Source organism: Haliotis asinina, chromosome 12 (assembly GCF_037392515.1).
Source record: "Haliotis asinina isolate JCU_RB_2024 chromosome 12, JCU_Hal_asi_v2, whole genome shotgun sequence".
NCBI lineage: Eukaryota > Metazoa > Mollusca > Gastropoda > Lepetellida > Haliotidae > Haliotis > Haliotis asinina.
This window is the reverse complement of record NC_090291.1, coordinates 50,231,283-50,257,764: the sequence shown is the minus strand read 5'-3', so window position 1 is coordinate 50,257,764 and position 26,482 is coordinate 50,231,283. Positions and strand designations below refer to the sequence as shown.

At 41.0% G+C, this 26,482-nt stretch overlaps 3 protein-coding genes across 3 annotated transcripts in view; 2 read left to right on the top strand and 1 right to left on the bottom strand.

Annotated features, from left to right (window-relative positions):
* The first annotated feature begins 696 nt into the window (after positions 1–696).
* LOC137259036 (uncharacterized) lies at positions 697–5,359 on the top strand. The gene is made up of 4 exons (XM_067796744.1): positions 697–821; positions 1,474–1,620; positions 2,154–3,635; positions 4,691–5,359. Exons 1-4 carry the CDS (start codon positions 697–699, stop codon positions 5,127–5,129), a joined length of 2,193 nt encoding a protein of 730 aa, XP_067652845.1. The 3' UTR covers positions 5,130–5,359.
* A 2,073-nt stretch (positions 5,360–7,432) lies between these two features.
* LOC137258067 (exosome complex component RRP41-like) lies at positions 7,433–9,421 on the bottom strand. Its single transcript, XM_067795616.1, has 3 exons — positions 9,214–9,421; positions 8,383–8,589; positions 7,433–7,853 (listed from the first exon to the last, which is right to left on the bottom strand). The coding sequence occupies exons 1-3, from the start codon at positions 9,382–9,384 to the stop codon at positions 7,488–7,490; spliced, it is 744 nt and encodes a 247-aa protein (XP_067651717.1). The 5' UTR covers positions 9,385–9,421; the 3' UTR covers positions 7,433–7,487.
* Positions 9,422–12,387: 2,966 nt separating this feature from the next.
* LOC137257829 (5-oxoprolinase-like) overlaps positions 12,388–26,482 on the top strand; it is a 57,098-nt gene continuing 43,003 nt past the window's right edge. Inside the window, exons 1-8 of the mRNA XM_067795299.1 lie at positions 12,388–12,582; positions 14,993–15,184; positions 16,700–16,825; positions 17,469–17,575; positions 18,448–18,563; positions 19,930–20,009; positions 20,587–20,639; positions 21,299–21,411. Coding sequence (XP_067651400.1) covers positions 12,403–12,582; positions 14,993–15,184; positions 16,700–16,825; positions 17,469–17,575; positions 18,448–18,563; positions 19,930–20,009; positions 20,587–20,639; positions 21,299–21,411 — 967 coding nt within the window. The 5' untranslated portion in view covers positions 12,388–12,402. The remainder of the gene's footprint in view (positions 12,583–14,992; positions 15,185–16,699; positions 16,826–17,468; positions 17,576–18,447; positions 18,564–19,929; positions 20,010–20,586; positions 20,640–21,298; positions 21,412–26,482) is intronic.

The following is a 26,482-nucleotide window of genomic DNA, read 5'->3' as shown; positions in this document are numbered from 1 at the left end:
TTAATCAGACCCACTGCACGTTACGTAACTACAATGGATTGTGTTTACCTGCAGCTTGCCACATTAAACAATGCTATACTGACAGCAAAAGAAACGCAATTCTGGCTTGTAGTCAAGCTTTAAATAGAATAAAGACATAAACGACATTACTTTTACGTGATTCCATTTCTTCGAAACTTGCGGTTTTTGCTGTACATTTTCACCTATTGCTATTTTATGACTATTTCATATACAGATTCGATTGAATGCTTTATCCTGTACACCTGTCCTGTTCATGGTTGTGTTTAAAGTTACACCACATACACACGTTGACCCTGTATTTAAAGACGGCATCTTTTCACGATGGCGATAAGCCACATCCCTTGCGTCCCGGTGAGAGTACGAGGGCTTGATCACACAGCTGGTCGAGTTTTACATATTTGATTATTATTTTAAAGACAAAAACGTCCTGTGAAACTCTCATTGTTTTTTTTTCTATCTATGATACTTTCAAGCAGCAAACACTCACAGCGCAGGCTCTTGCCAGCGTGTTGTACAGTTTGAAGTTCGACATGTCCGGGTCCACAACAGCGGTCTACAGTAACTAACGTTTCACCATAGCGACAGCAAGGATTAACGCAAAGGCGTGACGCTCTAGCTACGATAATCTTACAACGCATAACACCGTCGATGAAGTTGGAGTGATGGTCGCAGACAATGTCTCCCCTTGTCAGATTGTTTGGGTCCCTGATTCTGTCCTTGTACGATTTTGCCTCACATTATGGTCAAGGGAATTTCCACACACTCACCAGGACGGGAGATATGAGCCGTCTCTCAGACTTGTAAGTGGGAGATTTTCATTTGTAAACAACACGTAAACAAATATGTGTATACATTTCTAAATTCACTAGTCTCACTGATATGTCCTTCAAGACTATTGAAGCTAATCTTGTAGATGAATTGTCGATATCACTTTCATTTACATATTGTTACATGAAGCTTGTGTTATTGATATATATATATAAACAAATATGATACATTCTATTGTTCTTAATCAAAGGTTTCTGAGAAACGTGCACAGTATAACGCTTGATTTGTACCTGCAGCATATACTTATATAAACATGACTGCATTTTGTCAAACCAATCGGCGAGTATTTAAAGTATGTTTGTGGCGTAAATATTAGGATCCTTCTTGTATTTCGATCAAACACACGATTAATATAAACATTTTGACGTTGACATTGGTCATTTGAATCAAGGAATACATTGCCATGAGTAAAACGGATATGTTGCTGCACAACAATTTCTATTGATAATAGTTATGCCATGCTAAGGTGTGTCAGTTTACCATACTGATCATAGCATTAGGTTGTAAACGTCAGTTTTATGGCAAGGCATATGCAGGTTCCTATCCGACATCGGCCTTATTGTTGAGGGCGATGGGGGTAGCCTAGTGGCTCGTCACGCCCTGTGTTTTTCACTCTTCTCGTAGCGGCAGAATTCTGAACGGCGAGTACAGTGATAAGTGGATAGTGACAACTGCAAACGCTGCTCCCAACGACAACGTCAAGTTTCTTGCCCAGATACCGGGGTGGAAGGTCGTAGTCGTCGGCGACAGAAAGTCTCCGTCTCAGTGGTCGTAAGTATATGTTGTGTAGTCGCCATTTTGTGTACCGGTGTACACAGCTGAATTTTACGCTTTTGTACATGCACTTAACACAGAATGGAAATACATATGCCATACTTTGGATACTCCAGGATCAGTTGTTTTTCAGGATCGCGTGTTTCACGTGGGACTTGCAATCGCTAGGACTTGCAAACTCACCCTAGTCACGATTCCTCCTGCTGTGTCAGCACAATATCGTGCTCATCAATGTGGTGAACACATAACCCGTACACTGCTTCTTCTTCTGAAACATGGTGCACGAGTTGTTTGACATGACAAAAATACTCTAACATACTCTACACTCACTGAAGCCAACTCAACTAGTTCGGTGTGCTTACTATACATTGCACTAAATTATAGACCTGTCCCGTCATTCTCGGAACGTTCGTAGCCCCAAAAATTCCAAACTTTGATCGTAGACAATGTGTTAACTATGGGCTAAATATGTTCATATGGGTAAGAACGTTTCGAGAATAGCTAGCCTGACTGATAAGTGTATGTTCCAGACACAAGGGCTGTGTTTACCTGGGTCCCAAGGACCAGACCCTCCTCGGTTTCAGCACGGCACCACATCTGCCCAGGGACAGCTACGCCAGGAAGAACATCGGCTATCTGTACGCCATCGCTCACGGTGCCAAGGTCATTTACGAGACAGACGACAACCACCGGCCAACCGGCAATCTGACTGAGTTTATCCTCCAGCCAAACACGACCGGCTTGCGTTATGCTGGCATTAACATGTTCAACCCTTACAATCACTTTGGACAGCCTACTGTTTGGCCCCGTGGGTACCCCCTCAGTTCGGTCGGGGACAACGCCTCTCTTAACTACGTCCTCGACGACTGGAAGACTCCATCTATACAGCAAGGGCTCGTTAAGGGGAGTCCGGAGGTTGACGCCATCGTCCAGCTCACGAGAACAAGGAAGCATTTAGCGCCGAACATAACATTCGATGCCGTAGCGCCACCTGCGTTTGTTCAAAGTGGTGTGTTTTCAACGCTCAATTCCTATAACACTCTATTTACCTATGACGCTTTCTGGGCTCTTCTGATACCCACAACCATTCCGAGCTTCGTCGGTGACATCTGGCGGGGATATTGGGCACAGAGACTCCTTTGGGAGATGGGAGGCAGCACTGGCTTTTTTCCACCGAACAGCTTCCAGAAACACAACAACGAAACGAACTTCGCCGATGCTAACTTGGAGCATGGGATGTACTTCAAATCTGAGAAACTGCTGGAATTTCTCGGAAATTGGAACTGTAATCCCCGTAACTCTTTCTTCGACTGTGTGATAGCGTTGTCTGACGACATGGCAAGACAGAAATTCTGGAGAAAGGCAGATGCAGAAATCATTCGTCATTGGCTGCAAGATCTGAGAACAATGGGTTATGAGGAGCCTAAGCGGGTCCCATATTCCAGACGAAAGCACCACACACATACACGGCATAGGAAACGGCGAAAGTCTTCCCCGACCAATGTCCAGTTTGTGCCGGAAGTCCAAGTCCCTCCCGGAGTGGACGTCACCGCGTCCAGTGAGCTGCTGCATCACCACTTGGCAAATGTTAACCAAATATGCCCCAGACTGGACATCAGACCACCCCGTGGAACCCATAAAACATTCAGTAGCATCGTACTGATTATCGTCCTAAAACCACCGGGCCACTATAGCAATATCAGAACATACGAAGCTCTGTACGGGTACCAGTTCACGCACATTGCATACTGTGGCGCCCAGTTTAATAAGATCTCCCAAACAACGATGGAAAAGGTCACGATTGTAGAAGTTGACGTCCACAAAGGAACATTTGCCCAAAATTGTTTAATCAAAACGATGGAGATGAACTACGGAGCCGACGGGTACCTGCTGGTATCCGAGGACACTCTACTCCACGTGTGGACGCTCGGTGTACTGCCTCAAGACAGGATCTGGTTCATTCAAACGGTGTCTCAAAATACAAGCAGACCACGGTACAAGTATCAGTCTAGGTATGTATTGTTGCTTCTTGTGTAAACCCGAAATCCGTACGTGGTTAGTGACTATTGATTTAAATCACCTTAAGCAGTACTACAGCTGTGTCGCAAACGGCACATAAATGGTTAGACCTTTGGTAAGGTCAAACTCCGCCGGAAGTTAATGGCACACATTCGCCCAATTCAGGTTTGGCAACCACCTGACCAGAAATATTTTTCATTTAAACTGACAAGAGAACGATACACTGGAACAGCTATTCAGCTATGTTGGTTAACGTGGTTAGTCAGTCTAAGTAAACTTATTCTCAGTGTATTTCATTACAGTCCACCAATGAGTCTAACAAAACCTAGAAGAAGGTCGCGTCAGGTAACCTTTGAGCGACCAATGACCATCCAATCAAACGCGAGAGGGTTAAATAGATTTAACCAACCAAACAACGGCTATTATTTAGGGATCGGAGGGACTTCCAAAATGTTCAGGTCACCTACACAGATCTCTCCACAAACAAATCTGCATGTAACACAACTATTTCGACTGCAGTATACACGCTTCGGGATTTCTGTTGACATGGTTACCATTAGCTAATATTTCCGCAAGATGACATTGTTGAATATTGCCAAAAACACAATTTTCAGCGACTGTTTACGCACCGTTGTCATGGCAGTAGGTAAGCCGTGTGCATCACCTGGAAGCGAGCGTAAGCTAAATAGCATTCGGAATCGTTCGGGTATGAACCTTTTCGAGATAAAAAGTTCAAACGGTATGTGCAAATGTCCACTTTCGGTATTTGGTAAGCTGTGTCCTGATTGGTCAAACTCAAAGTTACCTGACGCGACCTCCCATAAGGTTTTGGTAGGCTCAGTGGAGGAGTGTAACAAAAAGTACTGAGACTAAGTTTACTTAGACTGCGTTGTTGGTCCACCTGACATCCTAAAGTTGTCCCATTATATTGTAACACTGAACTGACCAATCAAACAGTAACATATTGCATGGTGTTGTTTTAATATTCGGATAAAAATGTGATTATGGTGAATCACTCCAATACATTTCGTTCCTGTGCGTGTTACAGGATTAACGCAAGGTCATTCATGAAGGCCATGATAGAACTAGAACAGGCCAACAAGACGATGTACACCACTTTCAACAGAAGACTCGGTGACAACCGCAACCACGCCCGGGAGGACAGCTACATCTCCCAAGTATCCGACATCGTCTACGTGCCACAGAAATACAAACACGAGTTCCTGTTCCTTGCGGATCTTCTGACAAGAAACGGCCTGCCTGTCGAGATAACGATCCCAACGGTCATCAACGGGATTGAGGACCAGCGGAACGTTTACCACCTAGACGGTCGCCATGTGACCCGTTCTGAAGGCAGTGCGCTACAACAACAGTTCCACAAGAACTTTAATTACATTCATCCAGTTCAAATTGGTCAGGTCCTGAAAACAGCCCAGGGGGTTGAGTTCTTTTGTAAGACGTTCATCCCCTTGGCTCTTGGGAGTTGAGTTGTTGGTTGTGTAACAGGATATTTGTAGTAGGAAGTGGTTGGCATAAACTTGGACATGTATCAGATACAACGTATTGCATGGACGGAAGATAACGTCCACCCTGGTGGCTTTATGTGATTAAGTTGTTGCAAATGGCTGCCCACTAGTTCATGAAACGATGTGTTTAGTCATGTGAATCTGAATTTACCAGATAAAATTTGGAAGCAAAATTTTGCATAAATACATAATCCCGTTTACAAAGTGGTCAAATGCAACATATATTTGGGGTTGCACTTTCTCCATGAAGAACCGATTCAAGAACTTTTGTTAGGTTAAGCATCATCTGGGATTCGAGCATGCCAACATTATTAGATTTAGGCACCTTAGGCACCAGAAGTCAAAGTCAGCCACCTAACCCAATCATCCACCATGAACAACTGGCATATATAATTATTCTGCAGTGGGTCTGCAACATACGCATTTCTAAACAATATTCTTTTTCTTATTATTTTCAATCTGTCCTCCTCTGAAGTAGGATCAGAATAGTTGATATGGAAATGGATAGAATCATTCTCATAATGTAATTACGATACAGCGTACATATACTCATGGAAACAAATACAGGGACATATGTAAGTGCAAATGTACCTGTATTTATTTCTAAAGTTTCACCAACAGAGCAATACATGCCTTGTGAAGAAATGAATGAAGGAACTAGGGCTATGTATTGGCAAATAAATTGTATTGCAATAATAGTATATAGCGATTCAGGCACCCGTATTGCGATATGTATTGCTATATATACTGCGATATATCGGGAGCTTGACAGTAAGTACCACTAATTGTACATGTCAATCCTATTTTCTACATTAATCCCTAAAAACATATCTAATGGTTCTGATAACAGCAATCTCAGAATTTTGTTGCATAGTCAGGAATTCTACTTTCCATTTTTAATACACTTGATAGCATTATACTAAGCCATCTTGCCATTGAATAACAAAGGCAAAAAGTTGTGAATGAAATTATAATTCCAAACATCACAAAAAAAATGTTGTATGTTCTCTACCCAATATACTGGTTCTCAGAAATAATATTACAATACCTAGTGTTATATACCAGTAATACAGTGCAGGCCTAAAAGAACACTTGTTATTTCATAGGTTCCCTTACTTGTTTCCATGAGTGTATTTCATTACCACTTGTTAGTTCACATCAGTTTCACCAATTGTTTCTTCAGATTTCTATGCATAATTATGAAATGCTGCAGGCCTAATAAGGAAACACATACCAGAGTATTATCACATTTGACACATCATATGACCTCAAGTCCAGAGTGGCTGTCAAGAGGAGCACGAGCAGACATGTATATTTTACTGTGTAAAAAGGAATATACCTATTGTTTACAGACACAGCACATATTCTTCTTTTACTGTGTTTACCATCTACTTTCCTGGTCTGGTATATTAGGGTGACCTACAGAAAAACTAGGAGATAGGTTTATTCATTTCCATTTTTTAATACTGGCGTTACTTTTCTGGAATGTGATCCTCTATTGGTGTTTGACTTTACTGACAGAAATACACTGACACTTTTCACTTATCCATTGTTGGGTTCAAACACCATGTAATTATGTTCAAGATTAGTGAATGAATGAAATCAGATAACACCTGACCTCTGACTGCATGGGGTTGCTTGCAGTAATCAGGTCATGTTGGACTGGATATAAATGCGGGAGTTTAACATGAATATGTAAGCCTATATATTCTTAAACTTAGACCTAAATATATATAATTTCCTTCTTGGAGATCCCAAGAACAATATCTTTAGAAACCATCTGTTTATAATAGTCAAATGTTATATAAAAAATTGTGATTACACGAAGACCATTCCCATATTTTCACAATTATTACCTCTAATGAAACAATCACAACATAGAAAAATTCATTTCAGGAGACAATACCAAATTTGCAGAACATTCACCATGTTTCTATGTATTACAGTGCTTTAGATTTTCCCCACTTATCCACTAAATGTTCTTCACAGACATTTTAACCAGCTTAGTGGTGCAAGATGTTCAAGACTTCATTCTCATGTGTTGACATTACCATGATGCACGGTCTGGTGGTCAGTGTCTGATGAGTTTGACACATGTCATCATATCACACATGTGTAAACTGATGCTCATGATATCAACCACTAGACTGTGCATCCAGATTTGATTATTTGCAAATGGCAGCATCAAAGCAGGAAAATCGCTAGATCCGCTGCATCCGATGGTCAGAACAAAATAACTAACATCACAAAACAACAAAATATTGTTTGAGTCAGATATTAATTATTTACAAAAATGTGACAGACATTTATGATACAGTGTCAAGTCTCCCAGCCAAGTGATGTGACTGTGGTACTAACATGTTCCCGGACAGCAGTGTTGATCACCTGGTAGATGTCTTTACAACCCTTCATGGCCTGGTCAAGGACTTTGTTCAGGTTGTCCTCATGTAGCCTAGAGTTCATCTCCAAAAACACAATCTGTTCTGACTGAGGCAAGGTGGCTACAATCAGTTCCGGCCCACCTGAAGACTCTTCCAGGTAACAGATATCCACCAGAGGAGAGTCGTTAACAAAACCTGCTGAGCAAGCACAAACATAGTCCTTCATTGGAATGCCAGCGTCTATTAGTGCAAGCGTTGATGCATTCACGCTAGCACAGTAGTTTCCCCCGTCAGACTGAAGAACCTGCCAACAGTGTAGAACAATTGTGATGTCACATGTTTAACAAGACTTGTGTTAATTGCTCTTGAGTAGGTGGTAATAATAAACAGGAAAATGCACATAATAGTTCTATTTTGTTCTTTGAAAAGCATTATCAGTCTCTGCTGTGATAGTTACGAATGTCCTGTAACTACCCAGCTGTAACCTCTTTGATTGGGTTTTCAAAATTGTCATTTCTTTTTCACATATGTTGGATTCTCTGCACACAATTTCTTTTGAAAAGTCTCAAAGGAAGTCTTTCAGTCTGTCGCCATGACACTCTCGGAATGTTATTAAGTACCAGTCTGAAAAATACCCCACATCATTAATGCTTTCTACACGGAAGGTCATAGGTCATTAAATTTGTAACAGTACACTTTCATGTTTTTAGCAAACTAAGATTGTTTTTACCAGATTTTGTGGCTTATTCTGCCTGTAGATGACAAATGTAAACTGCATTATGTGACTGTAAACTGTGACAGGTTACTCAAACCAAAGAACAGTGTTGTCTTACCTCCACAAATATATCAATCTGTGATCGAGGATAGAGGCTGGTCATAATGGCTGCATCAAAAGTCTGTCTGAGATGCATGGTCATCTCTTGGGACTTACGGTCACCGCGAGGACGTGTCTTCCTCTCCCCTGTGCTGAATGTTGCCATGCTGTACTGACAGTTAACCAGAACCTTGTCATGTAAGGCTCGTCCCCTGCTACCTCTAATCTGCAATAAAACATGATACCGTTTCTGTTTCTTGTTATAATCACATCATACATAGGCGGGTCCAGAGGAGGGGTTGCAGGGATGGGCACCCCTCTCCCATAGTCCTGAAAGTTTATGAAATGACTTATGAAACTCGTGTAAAGTAAGGTGTTCTCAATAAAGTTGTATCTGCCTCTGTCATACAAATTACAAGACTACATTATTCATGCACATTTTAAGACTTCTGCTTATATGTGCAATCTAACATAAATTTCTCACATCTCATTGTAACTATTTACAAAAGTATTCAAGTGGAATTTGAAAAAAGGCATTCGTTGGACAACTAAATGCCACTATTTCATAGCACTGTGAAATGGGTGATGTATAGATTGTAGGGTTAACACGGATTGGGAATGGCAGGATCCATTTGCAATTTTGCACATTAGAATATAAAATGGTCCATTCTAAATGGTAAAGTATGGGTATGCAAGCAAGACTTGACAACACTTCACCTATCTCAACATTGTTTGTGTAAGAACTGCAATAACGACTGGCCCGCTGAGAAAAGAAGCTTTGCGATGTTAATGTACGAGTCTACGACGGCATGTTTGTCACAGTGTTCGTTGATTCTGAACTTGCGTATACCTCATGTGGTCCGTATACTGTAGCAAGAACCTTCGTGTTTCCCTGCTCAATATACGCAGAACCATCCGCTTGCTTGAAAACCCCTAGCCGACACTGGATCTTCCGCAGTTCATGGGGTCTACGCCCATCAATTCGAAATCCTTGGTCTGACAAAAGTTCTAAGCCCGCCATGTTGTTATGAACATGTGCGAGTTCATTCGTTTAGAGTGACCTCCCCTTCATTAGATTAATGATTGTAGATGCGCTTCAGTTACTTTTTAGGGAAGTGTGCACGAGAAACTTACGTTTTTTCTTATGTGAACCAAAATGGAAGTTGTAAATTACTAACATCTACTTTTGAAAAAAACACTCATTCTTCTTCATTGACTGTACATGACCCGCACTACAGGTGTTGAAATGTTATGTCATCATGAGACCTGTGTTTTCCGAGCTAAACAGGTCAGAGTTACCGCCCTTCGATTATGACGTATTTAGTCAAATACTGATTTGGTCTCCTGTCTAGTCACAAAGTCAAAATTCTGACATTAATCACGTGATGACACATGTAAAAACACGAAAGAAGCAACAGAACAGGTGGCCAAGAGGCAGGCGGATTTTAACAGTAGCCTGCACACCGAGACACAATTAAAGAACCACACCAATACCTACGCCACGCGAATGGGTTTAATAAGATGTAACGACGTCATTCGTTTATTATTTGGGCGCCAATGGCGTCGTTTCCAAAGGGCGTGAACCATGGTGTTTTAACTGTGGGCACAGAACTCTCGGTTAATGTGGAAACTTTGAATCGATATGACACCAAAAAAATAAATAAATTAGTTAGTTCTGACATCTGTATTGTTTTGGCTGAGAAACTACTTGACAAACATTTCTTCTGATGAAAAATGTTAATCTGCGTGTAAATCATCCTTTTCCCACAGTGGTTACTTGTCACATCTTCCTCGTAGGAAGATATGACAAGTAACCTCGGTGGGAAAAGAATGCGTGTAAATGTGCCCATTAGCATATTCCGATATCCATTCTCACATTCGAACCATGTCTCACGCCTGTCCGTACATATGCCTGGTCAATGCTTCATTTGGGAGATTTTCAATATAATTCAGTTCCAGGTCCGTTTCAGTCGAGTCCTAAGATTTCTTTTCGATATTCTGATTGGTTATCTTTAAAATATGAATGCTATTAACATGTCATCCTCGATATCTCCAGGGTATACGTTCCGATAAGTCTCCACTATATATACCCTGGATGCATCTATAATTTTATTACCCCACTTTGCTGGCTCAGCATTCTCACAGTATCCAATCAGCTAAACCGACGCTACAACCGTGCTTGCCAGTGTCAACAAAGATAGCGGTCGGAGCTGCGAAGGTATGTTCGCAGCGCGATTCAGATTTTGGCTAAATCATACAGACAAATTGATAGGCCCGAATTATAAACAAGAACACCTTCTGCCTCCTTAAGAGAAACGCTGCATGTTTTGTGTTGTCAAGTTTAATCGCTTCAATGATTTAAAAGGCGACAGTGAGTTGTGATTGGTCCGCTCAACTTCCTAGTGCAGACACCTGACTGGATATTGAGCCGTAGATGCATCCAGGTATAGTGGAGATTCATCGTACCCAGGAGATATCGCGGGTGGCAACATGTCAGTCAAGTTGGTAATTACCGAAAACAACTTAGGCTGCATAAAAATTAAATGCACGTGTTATTGAGTTGTAGATCCAGTCACACTAGTTCTTACAGACACTCATTCTTATAGTGGACAAATGGATGATCGGGACGCAGCCGATTCAAAATTATTTTTACAATGGCAATAACAACTGTTACCTGCACAAATAAAAGTGACCCGCCGATACACGAGAACCATTTTACTTTTTTGTTTAGCCTTAGTATTAAACAGAAGGTATCGAAGATATGCTTTCGTCTTCCTTACTGTAGTGGGAATATTCGGGTGATAAAAACACAAATAACTATCATGAATATGAAAAAAGAGTTGCATTCAAGATATATAAGGGGCACTTATCTTTTCGGCCAAGGAAAATATCCGTGTAAATTCAGAGTACATCCTTTCGTTTGTGTGATGTTCACTATATACAAATGTTTAAAGACAAGAACATTTTAGAAGATAACACTTAAACTTTAATCTACGAAGTTATTTCAAAATGAAGCATTCAAATGTGTTCGTTTCTTAAAGGGATTCCACGAACAAAAATACATGAAATGTAACGTACATTACTGCCTTTTATCACAGTTCTGAAATTATGAGTTCTCAGACAAGTATTACATTTTTCACTTCAACAGACAGAAGAAATTTAGATGATGTTAAGGCGACATAAATCGTTCCAAACAACTTTAATAATATTTTCAGATCGGTGAATTCGTAGGCCTACTTCTCTCACATCCAACTTTGACACTACATTGTCCTACCATATGACTCTATTTCCCACCGGGCATTTTAAAATATGACTATGGCTTTATGAACTGTTATACTCTATACGATCGGTAAGGTTTGACTGAAAAACAACCAAACACTCTTTCGGTTATTTAAAATATGTAACTACAAACAAACCTAACACTTTCTGCTATTAAATGCATGGACACATCTGCTTAATCCAATCGACATATATATTACTTAAACGTCAAAAGCATTTCATAGTAATACAGATAATGGAAATGACTTTTTCTTGAAACGTCCACGAATAACTGGACGATCCAGTTGATTGTCAATTTAAGTAAATTAACAATCAGCTGGATACATTTTATTTATACCCGACATGTGTCAGACATCTGATGTTTAAATACTTAGTAGGGGTGGTGACATGTTGGAAAATGTAGAAGAATCCACTAAAAAGGAAAGGGGAGTGATCATCCTCTAGAATGCCAGTCAAACAATGACATGTATATCCCTTATCCCTTTCCTAAATGTTATATACATTCACACAAGACACAAGCACGCACGCACGCGCCACGCTTTATTTTGTAATGGATACTGCATGTGAGCACAATATTTGTGCAGTCATTATTGTTATTTGCCTCTCACATTATATTACGCCTTACTTACAAGTGTTGAACATAATTCATCAGACGACTTTGGCGACTAAAACGCATATTTGAACGCGTGACTTGTGTTTCAATATCAACTACGTGCACCTGATGTGAATCAGGGGAGATAACTGCAACATACCTGACAAAATGGCTGACAAAGTGTCAATGTTGTCACGGTTCCAATTTGCCATCGATCGTGGGGGCACCTTCACCGACGTCTGGGCTCGATGTCCGAATAATGAGATTCGGGTGTTGAAGTTGCTGTCGGAGGACCCCGCCAATTACGATGACGCACCCAGGGAAGGCATCAGGCGCATTCTGGAAGAGGTGACTATCCTGCAAAAACTTGTTGAGGCACGATTAGGGATATATCACGGAATGTTAAATTATCTCGATATAAGCGTTAAGCCCATTTGGTTAAGAGAAATTAGCGTATGGTATTTGTATGGATGACTTGAAAGGTTGGAGGACATCGCGTAATGTCCAAATGTAAGAGCTGTCTTCTTTGAGCTTGAGTCTGAATGCGTTGCTGAAAGTGCATGAAGCTTCAGGGGCCCATTTAAGGTTTTAATGTTGTCTTTGAATAATATATGTTCTTTATTTTCAGTCGAGACACAAAACGTCAACTTTGTAAGTCCACGAACTGTGACAAAAAACCACAGTTGTTAAGCTTAACAGGAAAGACATATCTGTTTTTCCTCCTCTATTTATACTTTATTGTATTTACACAGTTATTTTATTTTAATAAACCAGCTGTCACTTCCACAATTCCCAAACTAGCAGTGACTTATGTGATGGAATGTGAAACATTGTTAAGTTAATTTACAATGTAATTGGATGCATAAATGCAGGGTCTACAACTGTCCGGTGTTGTGATGTGGAAGTATCGATAATATTGTCATATCATTTTGCAACATCTGGTCAGAGACCAAACCTTGCGGTGTTTGTTTTGTATGAAAATTTGCAGGAATAGATGGAAGGAAATTGTAGCACTCATTCCAAATGATTTCATTAAGAAAATGTGTTTTATGTAAATCCAGACATATATTCAGATAAATTTATGATTTTGGAAAGTATTGAATATAAATTAGAAAATATGCTAAAAATGGATTTAGAAATTTTCATTTTAAAGGAGGACTATAGTGTTAGGACCATAAATGTCCAGGAGTTTTTAAGATAAATTTTATCATGGCTTGGAACAGGTTTCCAGTGCTTATGATATGTAAAAGACAAGCCCAGCCTTGTGAAAAATGTTCTTCATGCATACAAGTGTTCCAAAATTGTTTCCTTTATGAGAAAATATTATCATCTGCTTGGTCGTTTAGTCATTGCAACCAGTTTTCAAATATTTCAATTATTCGGTCAGCCACAATCTGATTCCAGAGCAGAGCTCCTACTTCACTGAATGTTTCTCTTGAAACTTGCTACACGAATGGTGAAGTTGTGCCTCTTTATATAATTAGAGGTGATAATTTTTTGGAAGTTGTTTGCTTTAATGATGACAAGTGGAAGTTAATGAAACTGAGGTTTGAGGTCTTATTTTGAACCAAAATTTTGAAACCATTGCTGCAGGTATCTAAAATCAGAGATAAATACCTTTACATATGCGTGTCTACATACTTCAGAGGCTGGTACCTAAAAATCAGAGATAAATCGCTTCATTATCTCGGAGGGTGAACATGTCAGGTTCATATTTTTCATAAAATGCCCTAGGGCAAAATATCACTTTGTCATGGTAACATGATGTCATGAAATGTGCCATGACGTCACAGTTCTTCTATAACATTGCATTCTACATGCGGGTAGCCATCCCATGTTTGAAAGTAGATTTGGGTTTATTTTCCTCAAGTTAAAGACTTCAGTAATAAAAGGGATATTATGTTCTATGTTTATGAGATTCATGCCTAAATAATGGTATATCCTTCGCTCTCGCTTGTGAAATACCGACATCTGGGTACTCATGTGGTAAGCATAGTATGACATGGGTGATCATATTATGTCCTCTATTTAGATACAGGTGTCTACATATTTCAGCGAAGGTGTCTAAAATCAGAAACAATTACCTTTAGATATGCATGTCTTCATACTTTTGCTGCAGGTGTTTTAAGCCAGAGATGAATACCTTTGAATGCAGGAGTCTTCATACTTTTGCTGCAGGTGTCTTAAGCCAGAGATGAATACCTTTGAATGCAGGTGTCTTTATACTTTTGCTGCAGGTGTCTTAAGCCAGAGATGAATACCTTTGAATGCAGGTGTCTTTATACTTTTGCTGCAGGTGTCTTAAGCCAGAGATGAATACCTTTGAATGCAGGTGTCTTTATACTTTTGCTGCAGGTGTCATAAGCCAGAGATAAATACCTGTAAATGCAGGTGTCTTTATACTTTTGCTGCAGGTGTCTTAAGCCAGAGATGAATACCTTTAAATGCAGGTGTCTTTTGTGTCTTAAGCCAGAGATGAATACCTTTAAATGCAGGTATCTTTATACTTTTGCTGCAGGTGTTTTAAGCTGGAGATAAATACTTTTAAATGCTAGCATCTACATACTTCAGCTGCAGGTGTCTAAATCAGAGATTAATACCTCCAGCTGAAGGTGTCTTCCTACTTTAGTTCCAGGTGCCCAAAGTCAGATAAATACTCACAACAGCCAGTGCAGGATGAAAACTGCAGTGTAGTATTACAGATTTCTTTTCACTAAAAAGTAGCGATATTGTTTACCATTATAAACATATGTTCCAGTATACAGGAAAGCCATGCCAAGCAGATTCCCTGATAGACACATCTCTGATAGACTGGATACGGATGGGCACAACAGTGGCCACCAATGCCCTGCTGGAGAGGAAGGGAGAGAGGATGGCCCTCGTCATCACCAAGGGTTTCAGGGATCTACTCCATATCGGCAACCAGTCCAGGCCACACATATTTGATCTGGTAAATAATAATATATTACCCAGCAGATAAATGATCAAATTGTGCACATAGTGCTATGAGCATGAAATTTGGCACAATTGTAGCTTTTGCCCTTCTTATTAAAAAAAGAAGATAAAAAAATTTAATGCTTGTAACACAAAGAGCTCAATTCAGTGAAAAAACTGCCCTTATCCTCAGGACTATATTGCCTGTGGTTATGTGTAAAAGTTGAAGTAATATCTGCAGAATATAATATACAGTTCAGTCTCGAATTAATGAATCAAAATTATCTGTCATTCAGCGTATAGAATAGTTTAAACACCCCCTTAACTTGTAAATATAGGTAAACACAATCTCAAGTGGACATGTGTTTTTTGTAGTATTCAATTTTGTTTCCTATGAAAGCATAGAAAAATAATAATATGTGCATTTATACTGAGCCAAACTCCATTCACGAGTGAATGCTCATAGCGCTAACAGTCAAAGCAGGCATTTTATTACCCCAGATAACCCAAGCTGCCTTTTGGGCGCTAGAAGGTTATAGTCACATGACTTATCCTACCGGGTACCCATTTTCTGCAGGGTGAACAGAGGCAGTTTTGAACAAACTCACTTGCCTAAGGTGAGATGACATGTGTCATGTGTTTCATAGTGGGGCAGGACTGAAGTCCTAGTAACCCTCAGGAGTCAAGCTTTGTGTCACCCATCTGAGCACTGTCTGTACCGGTCACTGTCTGTACCGGTCAGCATTTTGTGTATCAGAACCATTTTAAACTGTGCTGTGTGTTTTTTAACTCTGCAGAGCAGTGAAGTATGGTTGATGAATATGATGATATAGTCATTTTAGTGATACAGTCTAATGCATGTATTTGACAAGACAAAACAAAAAGTATCATGTCATGACAAACAAATTTGATAGATCTTCCAAATGACTCCATTTATTGAGTACTTTCTTTTCTTTCCTAACTGAGTAATGTGTACCAGAAAATGGGTAAATTGTGAATTTCTCAGGTGGCCATCTTTGTCAAGATAGTGGGACATCATTTGATGTGTCCTGTCATTTCACTAAATTGCATATCATTCATATGGTTACCTATATGTAATGCATGCTTTCTAACAATTCCGGTAAAATTATAAACTGAATGTTTCCAAACATGGATAAGTTTCAACAGGTGGTTAAATCAATTTATGAAGCCCTTGCATGTAACGCCACCAATCTCACAGTCTCATGTGGAAGTCCGGCTAGATCTCGCACTGTAGAGATCATTCTTTCTCCAACTTGTCCCGAGGCTTGTCCCTCTGTATATAGTCTGTGTTTCATAGGTAACTCATGTGACAACAGACTTTTTGTCGGTGTATGCAAAATTGTAATCTTGGATTTTTAATTTGAAGATGACTATGGACAAGGGTATTTGATCGGCTTTTTGCTTGTTTTCCGGAATCATCATACACTGAAGTCAGTGAAAGTTGAAAGTTTGGTTGTGGTGATAAGTTACTTTGATGTCAAGAGTGAAGGTGAGATGGATTTGTCTTCAGAAAATCGTGATGCCTGACAAGCTGTACGAGGAGGTGGTTGAGGTGGAAGAAAGGCTGGTTCTGCAGCAGGACATGTGTCAGATCAACAAGTCATGTCAGAAGGTCATGGGAACAACAGGTGAACAGGTCAGTAGAGAGTAGTTAAGTTGAAATAACTGAATTTTGTCTATCATTTCCTAAGCTGACATAGATATTAATATTACTTTCTGCTATGTTGTTTTGCTGTTTACTCCATGGTGGTGAGGAAGGCAAGTGGATGAAATTTTTTCTCTTCTGATCAAAACCTGTGTCCAATTTCATACATGGGCATCAAGATGGAACATGTACCTTATTGTAATGTAGACTAATAGTATTAATAAAATGTGTCCATGTATTTAGGGCTAAGCTCCACACTAGGTATGCTCATAGCACTAACAATCAACAGCACAGCACATTATTACCCCATATAACCCAAGCTGCCTCTTGGGTGCTAGAAGGTTACAGTCAAATGACTGATCCCAGTGGGTACCCATTTTTCTGCTGGGTGAACAGAGACAGTTTTGAACAAACTCACATGCCTGAGGTGGGACCTGACATGACTGAAGTCCTAGAAACTCATAGGAGTCAAGCTGCCAAACACGGTCACCCATCCAAGGTCTCTCTGTGCTTGATGTTTCTTAACTTCAGCTGATTTGTGACTTGTGCTCTCTTTGTTTGTTACATACAGATTTTGAACTGATTTCAAATGGTCAAACAAAGATAATATCATTGTCACTTGCCCTTGACTTAGCTGGAGGTCTGGCAGGAGGTGAATGTGGACAAACTTAAGGCTGATCTCCAGGAACTCCAGAGGAAGGGTATCAACAGTTTGGCTGTTGTGTTCATGCATTCCTACACGTGAGTAGTTGCAGTGGATCAGTGAGTGGATGGATGGATGTGTGATTCAGTGGGCAAGAAAATAAATTGATATTTATTAATACTTATTTATTGATATAATCAACCTTGTCAACAAAATATGACCATGAAATGAAAGCATGTGTCTATTGTGTCTAATTGTCAACATTTCCATGGGTGCTTCTGTTTGACATGTAGTTTGTTATCCTCATAATTTGTTATACCCATGAAGATCAGTGTTAAAATTGGTCTTCAGCAGGTCATGTTTTCGTAAGAGGCGACTACTGTGATCAGGTGTTCAGGCTTACTGACTTGGTTGACACACATCGTATCCCAGTTGCATAGATCAGTGCTCATGCTGTTGATCACTGGATAGTCTGATTATTTACAGACAACCACCATAGAGCTGGAATATTGATGAGTGCAGTATTAAACAACAAACCAGCCACCCAAATCCTAATTAGAGCCAGTTGGGACATATATTTCCCAGTTGTTCAGGTTGCCACTATTTGCTGTACATTATTGCCTCTAGATCTAGGTTCTAGAACTTTGATCCTGCCCCAAAACACAGCAAATGTGACCTAAACAAATGAGTTTGGTCAAATTGCCTCTGTTCACCCAGCAGAATGGGGGTAACCAGTGGGACAAGTCATGTGACTAATAACCTTCTAGCAGCTTGGGTTGTCCAGAGTAATAATGTGTTAGGGCTTTGAGCATGCATGAGTGTGTGGAAAAGGCTCAGTGTACATGGCCACTATTTTGTCAGGAACATGATTGAGCCACAGCAGCTTTACCTCAGACTCTCAAACATGTTTCTCTCAAGTCCATGTCTTTGGGACACTTACATTATTACTTGCATTGTGTGTATTTTTCAGCTGTGACATCCATGAGAGACGGGTCGGTCAGCTGGCCAAAGAAATGGGTTTCACCCATGTGTCTCTCTCCTCGGATGTCATGCCAATGGTTAGGATGGTGCCACGGGGATTTACCGGTAAATATATTAATCCATCTCAGACAGAACAACATTAAAAAGTCAGGGAATAGCAAGCTGCACAATATTGCACATTATAACATTCAGATAATAGTGAGGAGTCAGGGCTATAAATGTCTATAACTGCCAGTGGAGGTGACCAGATTGGTTGGTTCACAGCAGGCTACTGATTCTGATAGAGAGGTGTGAAGTATTCCTTGTGTACTCAGATTGAATTATTATGACATCATATTGGTAGAGTACATAGTTAAACAACAAACAAATGTGGCTCAATCTTGAACATAAACTTATGGTGGATTATGATCATGGATTTTTAACCTTGGCTGTTTCACCCCTGGCTGTTCATCTCAGTGTATGTATCACGTACAGTGGTTCCAGGGAACTATACTTAGTGATGATCCCTAGGACTTTGTTTAACTGAGTGGCAGTGGGATGGCATGGCGGTTATAGCATTTGAGGGTCATGCCGAGACACAGGTTCGATTCCCGACATGGGTACAATGTGTGAAGCCCATTCTTGGTGTTCTCTGATGTGATATTCCTGGAATATTGCTAAAAGCAGCATAAAACTGTAGTCACTCATTCAATTATTGTAAGTGTTCTTATCTGTACTTCCTGGTGGGATATGTTTTACTGGTATTTCCTTAGACCCTCTTAACACATGTTTATGCATGATACAGAACTATAGTAAAAACCAATGTTTCAAGGATAAGTTGCTGACTTACCAATAAAAGTTTTTGGCAGCAGTGACCTGACCAGTAAAATCTCCAGGCAGCAGTGACCTGCCCAATGAAACATGAAGTCAGCTTTAACCTGACCTGTAAAACCTTCAGGCAGCAGTGACCTGCCCAGTGAAACATGAAGTCAGCTTTAACCTGACCTGTAAAACCTTCAGGCAGCAGTGGCCTGACCAGTAAAATGTTCAGACAGGAGTGACTTGACCAGTAAAACATTGAGACAGCAGTGACGTGACCAGTAAAACATTGAGACAGCAATGACCTGACTTGTAAGACTTCAAGGTAAAACTTCCAGCTTTACAAACTTGATCACTGCTTCACTCAGGCTTTACCCAAATGTTTTATCCATAGTAAAATATCCATAATATGTTCGTAGGTAAGGAATACACCTGAAAGTTCACAAACCATAAGCTTGTTCTGATTATGTGACCAATAAATATTTTGCTGCTAATGCCATATCACACAGCAGCAATCTGATATCACATAAGCTAGCACCATTTATTGTCTGGGGAAAGATGATCTGTAGTTGCCCGTAGTTAGACCCTCCAGATGTACAGCTGTGAGCAGTATCGGATGTCACATTGTGTAGACTTGATGCGGAATCTGGATGCTGCTTATGTCTCTCTACAGCCTGTGCCGATGCCTACCTAACACCCTGCATCATGAGATATGTTGCTGGATTCTCATCAGGTTTCACTGGGGGCTGTCAGGTAGGATATATTCATGATCACCTGATACGTCATATTCATGTCATATTTATACTCCTTATGCTTTCTGGTAAAGAACTGTTTGTGGTTTTATGGCATTGTTAGCAATTTTCTCTCTTTATAACAGCAGAGTACATCAGAGTGGATGTGAACATTCACTATTGGCTTGGGATATTAAAATTATAATGAATTAATCTTGTAAGGTTTTATCTTGTATAATCCAAATTATTTATATATTGCTATTTATATATTGTGTTGGGATCTACACTGAATGTCACATCCATTGCAATAAAGAAGTTGTCTATCCTTATATATCCATACTATCCATGGTATATAGCTACAAACCAACCACTAGAGCAGACAGTGTGTAAGGTTTATGACAGGAATATACAATGGAGGTTGTTTTGGGAGTTTGTTATTCTTCCATAAACCACAGTTGATTCCAGTCCCCCAAAACATTTTGCAACATCAACAACTAAACAAAAACTCTGACGTGCAAACAAGCCACTATAGATACTTGATTTTAAAATGATCAACTACTTTTTATGAATTGACAATGTATATTTTAATTTTGTTTCAGAACACCAAAGTCCTTTTCATGCAGTCTGATGGAGGTTTAACACCAGTTCAAAAGTATTTTAAAAGTGTTGTTTGTTCTTTTCCCTGTAACAGCAAAAATATTCAAGTACTGTCTATGATAATGTTATTAACACTGCAAGATATGTCCTGTTGAAGTCTCATCATTTTGAAGGCACAAACACACTTTCACACACTTTCAACAATGTTTTGGCCTCTATGCATGGTGATGTTGTCAGTGTTTGCCGAACAGATTTCAATCACAAGTTTCACTCATGTGTATATAAGTTATTTGTAAAGAACACGCCAAGGGACATAATTCGATGGAGATTTTGTGAATCTTTTTTCCTCTGGAAGAGGGTGCAAGGGTTGATTTAATGCAATGTTGCATTAATTCATTTGAAGATATTGCTTTAATATTGTAATCTAAATACTAAATAATTTTTTAATATATGATATGATAACTTCCCCGGGTGCTAATAGTTAACAGCATTGAGAGAAATGCATAATATATATTTAGAGAAGTATGGTTTGAAATAATGCCTTTAAGCTTGTATCTCTTCTAAATATTGTTGTCAAACTTAAAATTGACACCTTGCTTAATGCATGAATTTGTTTCATTATATTTTGTATAACTTGTATTAGACTTTGACCTCAAACAGAAAGGTTTCTGGTCAGTCCGTCTATACACCTGTGTTTGTGATACATTGTGTCAGGTTTAACGGGTCTCGTGCCATCTTGTCGGGTCCAGCTGGAGGAGTGGTAGGCTACGCTGTCACCTCCTACAGTGCAGAGACAGGCAGGGCCATCATAGGATTTGACATGGGAGGTAACACTGTCATACAAACTATAATCGAATGGAGTTTATCATGATATCAATACCGGTTCGTGTACTGGTCAGCCTGCTGTCTGTATATTACAAGATGATGTTAATGGGGATTTGATGTTATGATGATTGCTTGATATGAATAAATCTCTAATAGTAGTATAGGGAATAGGGGTTTTGGCTCACTTTCAAGAAATGTCTCTACAAAGCCTTATTTAATAAATAAGGCTTTGGTTGGGACCTTAGATCTTGCTACTATTACCCCTACTACAAAAAGGTTGGGTGTCTATGAAACAGTTTACCGTGTATTGGTTGGAGGTAACACTGTGCCGTACGGTACGATCAATAATTCTTCCCTTACAAACCCCCTACCCGGCCCACCCCTCAAGTAGTACAAGTTAGGTTCGTCGGCTTTCATATCCACTTTATCTATGTTGTAAGTTTTGACTGACCATATAGGATCGGTGGCCCGCTTACGGCTATCACCCTCGTGTTCCCCCGGCTGGTATAGATACCTCACTAGGGCCCTATCTGGTATCTGTTTCTCCTTCCCACGCAATGGAGCGGCCGACTCTGCAACTATTGATTTTAGTTTGATAGCGTCTGCCGGTTTCTTACCGGTGAGACGGGTGACTTCATGGTTGATTGCCGACACCACCTTGGGTAACCTCGTGACCCATTCAGTCGATCGTTTTCCAGGGGTGGTCATCTCCCTAGCATACTGATAGCCGAACAAGCGCTCAGCCAAAGTCCTATTAAATCTCTCAACTATGGCTTGGCTGCGATGGGCTCCGGCCGTGCCACGCCTGACCTTTGTATCGTGTTTGGCTAGCAGTTGTGACACGGCACCCATGAACTCCCGTCCGGGGTCAACTTGCAGCTCTGTTGGCCACGTCAGTGGGCTGCGTTTGTATATACGTTCAAATCCTGTGGCTACCTGGGCCGAATCTTTCGTGGTCAAGGGTTCGGCTTCCTTGTAACGACTGGCTACATCCACTACGGTTAAGGCATACTTGTACCTCTTATCGTGGGGTAGGAACAGTAGGTCTGCCTGGTGAATGCTATTAGGTATGTTAATACCGAACCTCCTTCTAGGCACGTAGCGTGGTGCCGGTAAATAGATCTGCCACAGGGCTTGTTTTTCAAGCCACGCTTTGGCTTCCTCCGGGGGTACTCGCGCTAGTTTAGCTAGCTTATCTACTGCGTTAGCTCCTTTCCAGTACCCACGCGGGCTGTAGTAAATAGCCTCAAATTTTTTCATGTCCATACGCGTATGTGTTTATCCCATCAATAGCTATCCAACGTTTCGTGTCCATAGGCGACAGGGACGTCTTGTTTATAGTCAGTCCGTATATCTTATGTCCATCACTTCTAAGTGTGTTCATTTTATGTCTAAAGGTACGGGTCTTGAACAGGGCTTCCTTGAATCTGGCGTGTTTGATGTGTTGTTTCACCACATACTTCTTAACCCCCTTAGCCTTCCGGATCTCACTATTGTCGGCTTTCAGTATGGAGTACATCTTAGGTCTCAAACCTATGTACTCGGCTATGGGCGTGCCAGCACACTCGTCCTTCATCTTACCTAGGACCTTTTTATTTACCGTACTGTGTAGGGCATGGGTCTTAGGGTAGTCGCTGGTGTCGTATAAATCGAGGTGTTTTTTCATGTCCTCGTACACGTCCTCGGTTCGAATCTCCATCAGCAGGGAATCCGTGTCAGTGTACAGTACTTCACACCTGTCGCCGTACTGTTTCTTGAGCTCGTTGTAGTAAAAGTCGTACATCAGGTGTTTGGATAAATCGAGGATGCTCATCCCCACGTAAACAGGCCGGTTGAATTTTATGTGGCTTTTCTTCATGTGTATGGCAACCAGGTTGTCTGTAAATATTTTATTACGGTTGAATGCCAGACTGGCTATCAATTTCCTGAGCTTGTCTTCCTCACTAGATCTAACCAGCTTCACGGTCACGCGTTTCCTCAGGTTCTCCATAGTCTTACCAAACACCGAGTTGTTCATGAGCTTGTAGAGATTTTTCTCAAAATCACTGGTGGCTTTTTTTCGTAGGTCTGTGTTCATTCTGATGTAGGGCTCCATCCATGGGGTCTGGTCGAACATGAGCACCCTGTGTATTTTGGTCAGCCTCATACCCAACGACAGGTACAGCTGTAGGTTGCGATAGTGAACGATGTACTTGGTCTTATTCATTAAGTTAGGAACGAGTTTTTCAACGTCTGTCACACGCCCACCTGACAAGTTATGTTGGTACTCAGACATCCAGTCTGGGTTAACCTTCATACGTTCGGGGGCCAGGGGGTAGCTGTTGTGCGATGTGTGTAATTCCTTGGGATACTCTAAGTCAACCTCGAGGATATACCCTTTGTTCGAATCTGGTGCGACCCCCATAACATCAACGTGGGGTACCCATTCGAATCCCCCTGTAGGTAGATACTGACTCATGGCCCAGCCGTACAGGTTGTTTGCGTCGAGGTAGAGAATGTGATTGGTTGGTTTGTTAGGATCGTAACCTTTCACGTATTGATTATTTGCTTTAGCGTATCGTTTGGATGCCATGGAAATCCCACCTCGCAAGCCTTTCTCAATGAATAGGTGCATGTCGTAATCTGTGAGCAATTCCAAATTAACTCCGGTCTTTTTAAGCAAGGCGTCCCACGACAGACCTGGGCTGGTGTAATACCATGCGGGGTCGAGTTTATACTGCTTGAAACATGTCTGCCTAAACGTCTCAAACACGTCGGCTAACAGCAGTACATCTGTCCTCAAGTACAGGTCGTGATAATCACCCAGGTTCTTACAACCCAGTATATTCCATACGTTAGTCGCGTGCGAGTAATCATCTCGTGAGATGGACGCCTCATTCAGCTTGCTATAAAAACAGTCAATAGGGGGTAGTCTGGTCTCGGTGAACTTGGCCCAACTATCCATGTACTCATAGGGGTACACACCCTTCCTCATAAGCAGGGGTCTAGTCTCGGCGTCTGTGTATCGATCGGTGATAGGGAAGGTATTGTTGGCCTTGACCAGACTGTCGAGTGATGATAGGAGGAACTGAAACGAGTCAATGAACCTAAGTCCGTTTAAGCTGAAGGAGATGTATCTCTCCATATTGTTGGGGATGCACGTTGTATTACCATCGATTTTCGCGATGGCCTGCATGATCAAGTGTGAGTCGTACCCTCTCAAGTTGTGAAAGACAACGGGATGTTTATTGTCTTAGGGTTGATTTTAAGCTTGAGGTTGCACGCGCTGTGAGCGGCGCCTCTATACTTACCAGTTATGTGGCAGTGATCTCTCACCGAATCACCGTTAAGTGGTGAGTCGCACACGTGACAGTTAGTGCTACTAGCGTGAGCTAACCTGTCGGCTGGGGTCATACGCATGGGAGCGATTCTATACAATGCATTCCTAATAATTTTTTCTTCCTCCTGCAAACACTTTAGAAACCTTTCAGCCGCGTCAGGGCCCCTATACACTACCGGAGCTTTAGTTTCCCCGTCACAACGGACGACAATGTATCCAAACGAACAGGCTTTATGCTCTTGTGTCTTGTGGGTGAAGGCACCACTGGGGGAATCCCCACCCACAACTAAGGCTTCGAAGTCGGCGTATATGATATAAGGCACAGACATTTGGTTCTTGTGGTTACTGAATTTTAGGATATTATCACCTTCCTTAGGCATGTCGACTCGTATGGCCGTCTGCCCCACACCTTGACAATCATCCCGGTGGGATTCTAATAAATCAGCTCGGGTGAAGCCATGTAGACATCGTTCACAGAAGTGGGTCTTTCCTTTGTATGCTGATTGGTCATACAACAGCCTGCTAAAGTGTTTTATCCATGTGTAGTGATACTTGTCACCTCGCTGGATCATGAATATATTGATAACTTGGCGATCCTTCACCGGGCTGACCCTGTGTACTATTGTTGTGTTACCTTCGTGCCCAAAGACATTTATAGCCAGATTATTCTGTTTTTCTACTTTAGTGATCTGGGATATGGGGGTGGGTTCATCTATACCATCCCAATTAAGCCCATCATCTTGGGGATAGCTAGAAAGCCTATCTGAATTAGCGCCAGCTGGAAATAAGGCTGACCTGATAGCTAACCTCAGGCAATCGTTTCCTCTATTCTTAACGTTTACTATGGCATGTTTGTTCCTATAGTAGGGAGGCAAGGCTAGGTATGACCCGCCTCTGAACGGCACGTAGTTAGCTATGTCTAGATAGACATTATCGATTTTATCTACAACCCACCCGGACCCCAAGTGTGTGTAGCGTTCTAGGTATTCTCGTATCTGCTGAAAACTGGTATCGATTGATGCGTCAATGGTCTCTGTATGTGTGGCGACCTCTTGTTGACCTCGGAAGTAAGGCTGAACATACTCAGTGGCCCCTGTGGAGACCTGCTTATCGAGCGACATTTTCACTGTGATCTGAAACTTGATACTTCCTAGGTTATTTAGTTCCTGGTTGATCTTATCAGCTATCAGAGGCTTGATATCTGTAATGTCTATGTTTCTATCAACGCGCATGCGCCAACCTCTCAAATAATTGCCTACGGCGTGCTCAGTGCGCACGAACTGTAGGTCAATAGCTCTATTCTGTCGTAATAATTCTACAAGCTGTGGTTTTCTCATACGAGAATACCCGCCTAAACCCAAATCGTGTGCCTCGGTTTTCAGTTGTTTTACAGTGGGACGTGCTACGGGAGCATGTGATAACAATGCGGTTAACCCGGCTCTCCCCAGGTTTGAATAACCCGTGTGTCCAAGCTGTTTTGCTTGAGCTTTTAATTGTTTTACCGTAGGAGGGGCTTCTAAACCTAGTAATCTCAACAATGCTGACTTCCGCATTCGAGAATACCCGATGACACCTCTCTGTTTTGCGACCTTCTTCAGCTCGCGTACAGTAGTCATTGTGTTTACACCTAAGAGAACTAATGTCTAATTGGTTCACAGTAACCTTATTAAAAAATATATTTCAATCCTGTATACTTGTAAAATATTTTATTTGACATGTCTATCACTTCTAAGAGAGCCACTAGGTGAGACCAA